The sequence below is a fragment of the Malus domestica genome, chromosome 11, assembly GCF_042453785.1.
Source record: "Malus domestica chromosome 11, GDT2T_hap1".
In the NCBI taxonomy this organism is placed as follows: domain Eukaryota; kingdom Viridiplantae; phylum Streptophyta; class Magnoliopsida; order Rosales; family Rosaceae; genus Malus; species Malus domestica.
Genome location: NC_091671.1, coordinates 24,786,608 through 24,798,392, shown reverse-complemented (window position 1 = coordinate 24,798,392; position 11,785 = coordinate 24,786,608). Strand labels below are relative to the sequence as shown.

Genomic DNA, 11,785 nt, shown 5'->3' with positions numbered 1-11,785 from the left:
GCACTATCATGTATTATCCCAGTTGTGCAAACGTAATTACTGAGCATCGTAGCACAGATGATTTTTATCCTAAGTATTTTAGTCTCCCTCATTCCTTTATAGTTAACCCTTGAATATCGTTGCGACGTTATTTGGATTCTCCAAGAAATTGTCTAAATGAGTTACATCACTTACCATATCCAGATGCAAACGGGATAATTACTATAAGCTTATGGTAAGAAGTATTTTGGTACATGTGGAGTGATAGTGATGCCTTGATGTTTATGGATTGACTTGGCAATCAATCCATTCTTCCATTGATTTTGAGGGAGCTATACTTGGATCAACATCATTTCTGGTCATGACTTTATATTCATTCCTTGTGCTGAGAGTGTATTTGGTCAACTTTGGTACATGCCTACCCTATTGCAGTTCACACTATTTTCAAGGACAGATAGTCATTCGAGAAGAATTGCTTGGATATTGAAATCTAGTTGGAATCGTTAATTCCTCAATCACCTGTCGATTACTCTGTGGATTAGATCATTACCGTTGGTGATTGAGTATTCTGGAAGTTGTTTTTGGTAAGGGTAAGGACAACCAATCAGTTGGATATCATGAACTTTGAATGTGATGACCTTGTTTGGGGTTCTCGGATTTTCGAGTATGCTTTAGTCTTCTTGACATGATTTTTTCATTCGATCGATGAGTAATTCGATACATTGTCACGGCGAAGGCGTGCGCCAGTTTTATATCGATGCGTACAAGAAATCTCGAAGTGCAATCTCCTCATGAGTTTATTGGACTTACCAAAAAGGAATTTCATGTGGTATTGAGAATGGAATGGATTTCAGCTTAGTTTTGGGGAAAGTATGAAGCCTAGTAATATTGACGACACTCTCCATGTAAGATTGAAATTACAATTATCGCTTGAATGTTGTCGATAAAGATTTGGATTCTCAAATTTTAGATTTCAAAGGTTATATTCTTGATTTGGTGAGCAATGCTAGTGAATAGTCGCGAAGGAAATATTTGATGATATATGTTCTTTTACACGCATCTTTCAGGACGTCATTCTAGGACTTGATAATTTGGGGAGTACATGGATATCAAGCACTCCTAGCAGTTAGATTGATGCGCTTAAAGATTCAATGGCGTTGCGATCGAGGCACAAATCAGATGATTTGGACATAATTGCATTCAAGGAGCAAGATGATTCTTACTAACTTATTGAGACAACATTGAACTATCGACATTATAGGCCGCAAACAATAATATCAATGGCCTAATTTTGGGTTCTCTAAGCTAGTGGGCAAGACGGCTCATCTTTAATAGTAATTACTAATTAGTTATATTTCAAACTTTCTCGAAGTTCATGTCACGACAAATGTTTGGCAAGGACCATTTTCATTTTGAATCTTGATTTTGTGTGCAAGCATCTTCTATGAGACTATTCTATTTATTTGAGTATTTCTGATTTTGCAAATGTTGAGTGAGTTATTTCTACTCTTGGTTTTAAGTTTGGCGCAAGTATTTGAACTGAAGGTTTCTATATTGATAGTTGTTTTTCATATCCGTAAACTTTTCTTAAGCCATTACGTAGTAAGTGGTATTCTTACTTGATGGATTTTGTGGATGTTATATTACTATACTGACGAGGAAGGAACAAGGTATGAGCTTGGAGGCATGAAAGAGGAATAATTGCAATCCGATCGCGACGGAATGGCACTCTCTTTTATGCAACCGCTCTAATTTGATCTCTTCCTTGTGTAAGTATTTTTATATAATGGTACTCTTCTTTTTTTTGAGTCTTTTGCATCTAGCAAGTTATTTGAAATTTCGGGGACGAAATTTTTAAAAGAGGGAAGATTGTAACAGTTCGTCCCGGAAAATATTGATTTTTATAATTTCATTAAGTGATTTTACGAAATTGCCTTTCGAGACACGTGTGTTGACTGAGATTATTTGCGGTGTCATGTCACCTAAGAATTTCTTTCTTAGCCTATCCTCGTAATATTCGTCACTACGGACGCGTGGGCGCAAGCGGTTTGAAATTTGATCAATTTGATTAATTTCAAAAAATATGGATTCTTCCTTTATAAAATCTGGTGTGCTATTTGGATGGCCCATATTTAAAGAAGAAGAAATGGATGGTGCGGATGGAAAGGAAAGACAGAAAAAGAAGAGGAAGATGAAGAGGTTGGGCAAGCTTCCCAACCAGAGGGAGAGATGCAGGAGCTCCGGGAGAGAAAAGAGAGGGAGCTGGCCAAATTGGGAGGAGAGAGAGAGAGAGACTGACCAATCAGAATCAGGGAAAGGAGGAAAGGAGGGAGAGAGTGGCACGGGGGATCGGCCGGATCCCCTTGGCCCGTTCTTAACCCGGTCGGCACCCATGTGTAATTTCGATGATTTCCACCCATTTTTCCGGCGAATTGCTTCAAGAAACCTCATGGGAAACACTCTAGAACCCTTCCTCTACCCATTCCATCTCAAATTTGGAGAGATTTGGTTTTAAAAATAGAGAAAACCGCAAGCAATGGTTGGGACAGCGGAGTTGATTTGAGGACGGATTTGAAGGAAGATTTTGTGAAAACATGTTCATTTGAGCAACATCTATAAGCATGCAATTAACAATTAAAGGCGGAATCATGCTAGCATGCACTAAAAAACAAAACATTACCCATGAAATTCAAAGCCTAGTAGATTGGTGAACCAAGACTCAACTCAAAACAAAGTGAGTTGAGAAATTTATACCTTTGTAGATTCCTCTTTGCATAAGCAAAGGCTAATCACCCAAGGAGAGGGCCTTCATTCTTTGCTTCTTAGATCCATGGATTTGGATGGAAGAATAGATTCTCCAAGTTCCCAAAATTGAGAACCTCTAAGTCTCCACACCAAGGATGGATTGATGAAGAAATGAGTGACCTAGAGGAAGCAAGATTGCTAGTTAATTTCCTCTAGGGTGGCCGGCCTCTTTAGAGAGAAATGAGAGCTTTGTGTTCTCTCCAATTTCCTAAAAAGAAACCCTTAATGAATTTAGGCTATAAAGTCCTTTATATAGTCCCTTCAAATAAGTGACCTAAAGAACCAAAAAGCCATTCTTCTAACATGGCCGGCCACAAGGGTTTTATTGGGCTTTTGGGCCTTTGTGAATTAATAGTCATTAAGTTGTCATACAACTTAAGTCAATGGGCTTCACGTTCGAAGCCCATTGGGCCTACTAACCCGTGGTCTTTTAACGAACTTATTCGTTTGATTAATTAACATATTAATTAATCCTTGCCATAAATAATTAAACCATTTAATTATTCTTACTCATCTCCGTTGTTTCTTCAATCTTTACCTTACACGGTGTATGATCCATTAGGTTCCTTTTAGCGAGGTAGTGGGCGATTAGAACTCTTTCAAACCGATTGTGAATTGAAACTTACTTTCAATTCTCCCTTTAGTGATTATACACGTTTAGGGCTTCCACAAAACATGAGTGACACCTAGCAGCATATCATGGTTACCCAAGCTAATCAGAAGAGGTGGAGAACCTATTCAGTTTAGGATTACAAATGCAATACGGTCTTTCTCTAATACAATACTCTTGACCACATTGTTTGGTTTGATAGTTTATTCATGTCTACTATCCAATGTGATTCGTTTACTTATATGATTACCTTGAATGTGATTTGGAACGCCTTCCTAAATATCATTCATACTCTTATCAGAGATTTTCAATCATATCATAGAGTATTCTCTCCCAAACGGTTTGAAGGTTAGAGATCCCTTGTTGCGCATTCAATTGCCTCAATGACTAAGTGGCTTAACCCCAACGATGCCGTGGACACCTGCTGATGGGGTGACTTTGACATAATCAAAGATCAAGGACTTAACCACAAGACAACTGTGATGCCTCAGGTCAAAGGACTACTTTGCATTATCCCAACCATGAGTTCTCATGTGACATGAATATGAGAACTCTTCGTTGATCGTGTTCAGTGAACTCATTCTCTATTGAGCACCTACGTACTTGTCTTGATGTCACACACACCAATGACTCGAGACTAGTCACTTGATAGGAGCATATTTATGCGACTTAGTTAGCTTGTTCTTGTGCATTTACGTTGTATTTCCTTAGTTATTTTAGTGTTTAAAGTTATTTTTGTGTGTTTTCAGACTCTAAGTACAAAGTATGCAAGAAGATGCATTTTGGAGGCCTTTGGAGCATGTTTCAGGCTTGGAATGGATAGCAAATGCATGGGCCAAAGTGGATGGACGAATTTGAGAACTAAAGAGGCCAAGAATATGAAGAATTATGGTCCAAAAGATGAAGAAAACAGCCCAAAAATCTGTCACCCCAACTTGCATTCCTTGCCATGCAAACCACATAGAATTCCCTTTGGATTCCATGCCATGCTTGATCACTCTTGTCACCTACATAATTTCTAATTTCATGCTTCAATTCATTTAATTATTACACTCAATTGCTTGATACCTCTTGTTCCCTTCACTCATTAGATTTTAGACAACATTTACATCCATTACATGCACCAATTGATGCTCCATCATTCACATTTGGAATCCAATGCCATGTGCAACACATGTTGTTGCACCTTTGACCCATTTGTTGACACATTTCACCTCCCTTTCCATCTCTATGCAATGTACACAATCATTCATGCTCCCTAGCTACAACACCACTCCATTTTACCCTTCACACTTTGCATCATTACTTCATTTTCACCCTTGGACCATTGCACACCACACACACAAATTGCCATGCATTTCATCCTTAACCTAACCTGATTTTCTAAGGTTTTTGGGGCCTATAAATACATGTTTACACCCCTTGGCCAAAGGACAATCCCCCATATTCATCATTTTATCACAAAAATTCGTCCATACACACCCTAGGAAGCAAAACACCCCAAAAACACCATTCTAGTGCCTAGAAAACATAACAGCCACTCCACCTTCTTCCACCCTCTTTGCCTAGTTCTCCACCACCCTCCAACCATCAAACACTCCTCCACACTCACCCTAAACCCTTCCATACCATTCCCCATCCATTCTACATCATAAAACTACCCAAAATCTGTCCATAACCCAATCTGCCGGAAGCAAGGGAAAGGAGGAATCTTGGATGCACTTGCTACCAAGTTGGAGCATTTTAGGTGTTTTCTTTCCTTTGATTTTAATGTCTAATTTTATGTATCTTTGCTTTGTGAGTATGAGGAATTAAACCCCTCTTAGTTAGGGGGTGATTCGAAACTATGTTCATACTTGCAATATGATTTGATTACATCCAGTTGTGATTCATAAGTTGTGAATTCAATTTACTTATCCGTTCATATAAAAACTAATTTGTGTATGTTGGTTAAGAGTGCACGCTTAATTTTCATGCATGAATTTGACGCTAGAATATAAGGGAGTTTCACCTAATCGTTATAAACTTATATTCACAAGTAGTGAAGGTTGCTAGTCACAATCACGTTAAGTAAACTCTTGGCATAAGTTTCATGCAAATCATAGTAACGAGTGCCTCGTCAATGCTTATGTTTTTCATAGAACTTAATGATTCTTGCTTGTATCTCTATTATGCAATTCATGTAGGGAACTTGTAGGGAATGTTTTGGGTTGTCGTATGCAATCATCCAACCTAATAACTTGTGGAAAAAACTGAGGGTTAATTAGTGCAATTCACGGTTAATTTGGGGCGTTGAGTATTCATAGCTTATCGAAAAGCAACTGGAAATCGTTTTGTATGCAAGTGTGACATATGTGGAGAAGAACCTCCTAGCTAATCTTCCATCCATAAGTTTCATTCAAATTCACTTACAATCTGTTTTGTTTTACAAAGTTTGTTTTGTTTTCAAATTCATTAAAACCAAAATCCCCCTTTTACTTTATTGTTTCAAAGTGTTTAATTTCTGTTTTGGTTGTGTGTTAGAGTGTTTTGATTCACCCAAATTTGTCTAAGAATTTGTTTACTTTGTTCTTGTCTTAATTTAATTATTTTCGTCGAAAATCAACCCCATCTTATTTCTTTGAGTCATATTAATTAGAACTTGTCTTAGATTATGTTTTTAAGTGTTTTAGTTCATTAGAAAACCAAAATTTGTCCAAGTTTGTGTGAGAGTCCCAAAATTGCCCAGATTGTGTTTTTAAGGTAGTTTTGAGTGTTTAGGGGCAGTTTTGAGTCTTTTGGTTTGGTTTAGTGTTTTAAAGTATAGTTTTGCATTCTTTGAGTCTAGTTAGTGTTTTAAACTTTGTTTTCACGTTTTCAAGTCAGTTTCCAAGTGATTTAGCAATCCCTCCTAATCCCCGGCCTAGAACGATCCCTACTTACATACTTTACTACAATTGATAAAAAGAGGGTTTAATTTTTGTGCTTAGTTATTTTACGCATCATCACTCTCCCTGAGAGAAGACACAACACGTACTGATCTTAACGGACTGTCAATGCCCAATTGGCAATCCTATGATCAGGAACGTTTAGGATGTGTCTACGAAAGAATGGTCTCATGAATCTAACTTCTTTAGATTGCATTCTCCCAATCACATATTCCTTGGACTTATCGTTTAAGCATATAACATTTATATGAGACGGCTCAAACAATAATCTTTGCCCTTTACATTTAAACTACATTAGTTTAACATGTGAAATGTCCGTAAAGTATCATCATATGATTGGTTTTAGGGCACATTTAAACTACGTTAGTGCTTATATTATTCACCTCGCACCACACGCTCACCTTGGATCCAAGTAGGTGCATGTCGTACAAACCAATAAAGGGTTCCGACATGTCGTATAGACCATGAGAGGGTTCCGACTGTAGGTGACTTTAGATTATTATACAGCTGTTGATGAGAGATGCACTAGAGCGTATTCTTACACCATTCTTGTCGTACATACGACTTCAGGTAGTTCTGATTTATGTGCACCGTAGTGCCGTACAGATCACAGTTGGTGACTCTGGTTGGATTGGATATTGAGCTATAGAATTAACCATACAGGACCAGCTGCACGGTCTCCGGTTGATTTATCATTTCACCTAATTTATATTGATGCATCCATATTATGTTTTGATGCATTGCATGGCATATTTTCTGAAAAGTGTTAAAGGATTGTGATTTGAGATATTTGCTGATATATATGGTTATATAAATTATTTTCTAGGAAAGTATACAGGTTTTTCAGCAAGGGGTTATGAATGTTGATAAATGAGATATTCTTGAAAAGCTTTATGTTCGTCCACTCACGTTTTCTGTTTTGCGCCCCTCCAGGTTCTAGTAGCAAAGTTCCTTATCGACGAGGATTCGTGGCATGTCCCTGTTAAGGTGGCTACTTTTGTGGGTATGGTTTCTACCTACATTGCTGTACTTGACTATGCTCTGACATCACGTGTGATTTGGGTTCATACCCACGCACAGTGCACTCTGTTATTTAGGCATCTTTAGGTTTAAATTTATTCGCATATTTCCTTATCATCACTTTATGACTTCATCACCTTCTAGGTGGCGGCCAGCATAGCTCAATTCAGAGTTCTAGTGGACATTCTGGATCGGGGTGTGTCAGATAAGTACGCATTAATATTGCATTATTCTTCACTCGCAAGTGAAAATTATTAATTTCGACTTATTTGTGTTGAGTTCAATATTTAGTAAGTGGCTAGCTCATTAAAGTCTAATTCAATCATCCCTCAATTTCGGATAAATTACTTCTCTTCCTTAGAACTAGAACATCGTTGGAATATAGAAAAAAACATAAAGCCATTTTCTCATTAACCCTCAAATAGGGTAGGCTGATATGAATGTACGTTATGTTCCAGAGAAGGACAAAAGAATACATCGAACATGTATACACCTATTTCATCATTTTGCGTTTTTGTAAAGATATTACCGCAACTGACATGCATACAGTTTAGGGGTTTTGTAAGACATGTATACAATGGAGGGGGATTCTCTACTCTCTTATTCTCATCCTCTTTCATCCTTTCCTCTCACATATTGTTTTTTATCTTATTATCTCTACAAAAAAATCAATATAGATGTTGACGTGGTTTAACTGTGACCGTTCAAATAAGAGGGCATGAAAGGGTAGAGAGATTAGGAGGGTAGAGAATCCTCCTCTGTATAAAATATACATGTCTATGCATTCTAGGCAAGGAAGAAAATATCGGTGATATCGGAAATATCGGTAGTCCGAAAACACGGAAATATCGATGGAAATATCGGTAAAATATCGATATCGATAAAAATTACATGGAAACCACAGAAATTGTAAGAAAAACTTGGAAATTTTTATTGAAACTTTGTAGGATGTTTATTTAGTCAATTATCTATTAGTTTATCACAAAAAATTGGAAGGAAATGCATTGCATGATGGATTTAACATTATCAAGTTGATTATATAGCGATCTGACAAACATTATGAGTGTAGAAAATATGTAGTAATTAATGAAAGAAGTCTAAACACACCATAATCATTTATATATAATGAATTAGTACAACATTTTACACTTTAGAACCACATAGAGTTCCTATGAGGTTCAAATTTGTCACTATCTTCATCATCTCTATGTGTAGAATGAGTGTATTGTGAAGAGTAGTTATCAAATGATAAATCCCCAAAATAGTTTTGCATGTAATTGTTAATATGCCACCCATATGGATCCGAGATTGGTTGAGGTTGTCCATAAGAAAAATCATTTGAAGATTGAGGCTGGGATTGATTCCATGAGTCGCTCGATTCCATCCCAACAGGAATGGGATATGAAGGGTAGGGAAATGGTTGGTTATGAGTAAAACCATAGTTAGTACTTCCCAATCCAACAGAGTCTGAAGTTCTAGATAACGAGTCATCTTCTTGACTTGACAAAATCCCTTTGCCTCTTTCTCTGCGAGTATAGTCCTTCCCTATGGCACTAATTCCTGGTCCTGCCCGCCTACTGCCATGGTCATCATCCTGGGTTGCATGCGTGAAGTTTGCCTCACCAGTGAAGGGGCTCATATATCCGGGAGGTGGTGGTCCATAATAGTTTCCATATCCACCACCACTACCTCCAGCTCCACTACCTCCAGCTCCACTATGTCCTTCATCATTCCCACCTCCGGTGGTAGGTGAGTCTCCTGATCTTGTACTAAAGCTATCATTAGTATCAACACGATGTTGTGGTTGTGTAGGATTGGAAAAAGGTGGAATTCCAGTGTTGCTTGGTCTTGGGTGCAAAAGTTCTTCGAAAGAGTCAGCGCTGCTAGATCCCACCTCCTCCTCTAATACTCTTTCTACATTTATCCCTTCATTACGTGCTTCTTCAGCAACTCTAGGAGCTGGGTTGCCTTCATCATCATCTAAATGAAGAGGTCTAATCCATTGAAAAAGTTGGTTACCCTCCGTATCATCATCTTCACCAACAATATCAAACACATCTAGTGGGTCACCACGGTCGACATGATCGATTTCTGCTTCCTTATCTCGAATTTGAAACTTCATGTTGTAGTAGCAATAAACTAATTTTTCCAAGCTACTATGAGCCAACTTATTTCTTTGCTTTGTGTGGATGAGTGCAAATGTGCTCCAATTTCTTTCACAAGCAGATGAGGAAGCTGTTTGTGATAATACTTTTATTGCTAACTTTCTCACAGTTGGTGCATCGGTCCCATACATGATCCACCATTCAGCTACAATGAAAAATAATGTTGATAAGCCTAATAACTCCAACAAATTCTATTATAAACTTATAGTGAAATATGTTTATACTCACTAGGAGACATATTTGTTCGAGCAGCAACTGATGTTGGTTCTCCAAATGTTCTTCTTGCATCTTTAAACCATGTTAGCTGAATACAATAAATTGTGTTAGTTTAATCCAACAAAGTAATTATTATAATTTAAGTAATTGTGTACCTCATTTCCAAATTGGCCAACTGCTGGTGATGCAGGGTCTAATTTAGAGTATACATTATGTACAGCACGTATAAGGTTACCATCATCTCCAACACCGGGTCTGTATTGGTATCGGGGATTCAAATAATATGCTGTTCAAAGAAACACATACTCTAATAAGATAAATAATACTTATGCAACTAAAGAAATGAATTGCAAATTATGACATAATTTATACCTGCTGCATGCAAATCGTGGTATAATGTTTTATACCATCGGTCTTCAATTATTTTTACGACCCACCTTGCACCATGTTTTCTTTCCAATTCATCCTTCACTACACGCATCAACTCATATACAGCCCCCATAGTAGGATACACTTCTGTGTCAACGATCCGTAAAACTTTGTAAAGAGGTTCAAACACTTGACACACATGTTCTGTTTGACTCCAAAAAGCATGATCAAGCACTATACTTTCCACCATACGACCTGTATTTGAGCGGCTGAAATTGTGGTTGGCCCAATCGTCACTAGTGAATAGTTGCTTCAACCCTGCTTTCTTCTTGAGTAGGCTGTTTAATGCAATATAGTTGGTGGCGAATCGAGTGGTAGCTGGACGAATAATTTCTCCTCTGCAAAATTCACGCATCTTTGCCAACAACCAACCGTGATTGTAAATATAATTAGTGATCGTTCTAGCTCTTTTGACCACAGTAGCAACATTCTCTCTCTTCCCCATTGCCTCAAACATAAGATCAATACAATGTGCTGCACATGATGTCCAAAACACATTATGATGCTTCATTAACTTTTTTCCAGCTTTGACAAATGCAGAACCGTTGTCGGTCACGACTTGGACAACATTATGCTCTCCCACCTCCATGATTACATCCCTCAATAATTTGTAAATATACTTGTAATTCTTTATATGGTCTGAAGCATCAACAGACTTCAAAAAAATTGTCTTGCCCTTGGAATATACCATGAAGTTGATGATAGATAATCTGGTCGGGCCGGTCCATCCGTCACACATGATTGTGCAACCATTAGTTTCCCACTTTGACCTCAACTTGTTAACATACTCGCCAATGTCTTTATACTCCATATCCAAATATTTGTTTCTTATCTCATAGGGAGTGGGAGGTTGTACTCCAACACCGGCCTGTTGACATCCCACTACCATATTTTTGAAATGATGTGATGAAGCCTTCGCAGCAGGGACATTTTCATAGATAAAGAACTTGCTAATTAGACGCTCCATTCCCTCCTTCACATTACCTCCCTTGAAATAACTCCAAACACTCTTTTGACGTGCGTTGGATGACTTATATAAACTTGGGGCTATTGGTGGTGTTGGTTGTGATTCTCTAAGACTGCCTCCCCGTCTCATTTGTGCACCACCACTTGTCCCCTATTAGGAATTTTATGAAGGTGTTCTCTTTCCCATGCTGACTGTTTGGAGGCACGTAATGCTTGTTTCAAACTGCATCGTTCTTCAGGTCCCATGTCATCATCACATTCGTCCTCATCGTCATCATCATCACTGTCAACCGCTTGGCCATAGACTTCTCCCCGTAGCCCAGCTTGAATATTTTCCATTCCTTGTGTCATCTTTTCCTTCTGCGGTTTTTTATTTTTTAATAATGTGCTGATGAATGCCTTCACTTCTGGGGGGACATTATCGCATCGTTGGACATTTTTTGCTGGATCTAATCCACTAAGATGGTACTTAAGTCGTGTCACTCCACCACTCTTCATTACCCGACCACAATATTTGCAAATTGTGCCATGTTTGTTTCCGTCTATTGGGTCGCCATGTTCCCAAGCTGGATCACGTTTACTAGCTCCACTAGACATCTTAAACGTACCTACATTTAATTTGATAAAACCTAATATTAATGAATAATAATCCAATTTGATAAAAAAAT

The 11,785-nt window shown here is 38.0% G+C and overlaps 1 protein-coding gene across 1 annotated transcript; it reads right to left on the bottom strand.

Moving 5' to 3' along the window:
• Window positions 1–8,430: 8,430 nt before the first annotated feature.
• Window positions 8,431–11,124, bottom strand: LOC139189663 (uncharacterized). The gene is made up of 4 exons (XM_070808731.1): window positions 10,095–11,124; window positions 9,878–10,008; window positions 9,735–9,810; window positions 8,431–9,651 (listed from the first exon to the last, which is right to left on the bottom strand). Exons 1-4 carry the CDS (start codon window positions 11,116–11,118, stop codon window positions 8,492–8,494), a joined length of 2,391 nt encoding a protein of 796 aa, XP_070664832.1. The 5' UTR covers window positions 11,119–11,124; the 3' UTR covers window positions 8,431–8,491.
• Window positions 11,125–11,785: the final 661 nt, after the last annotated feature.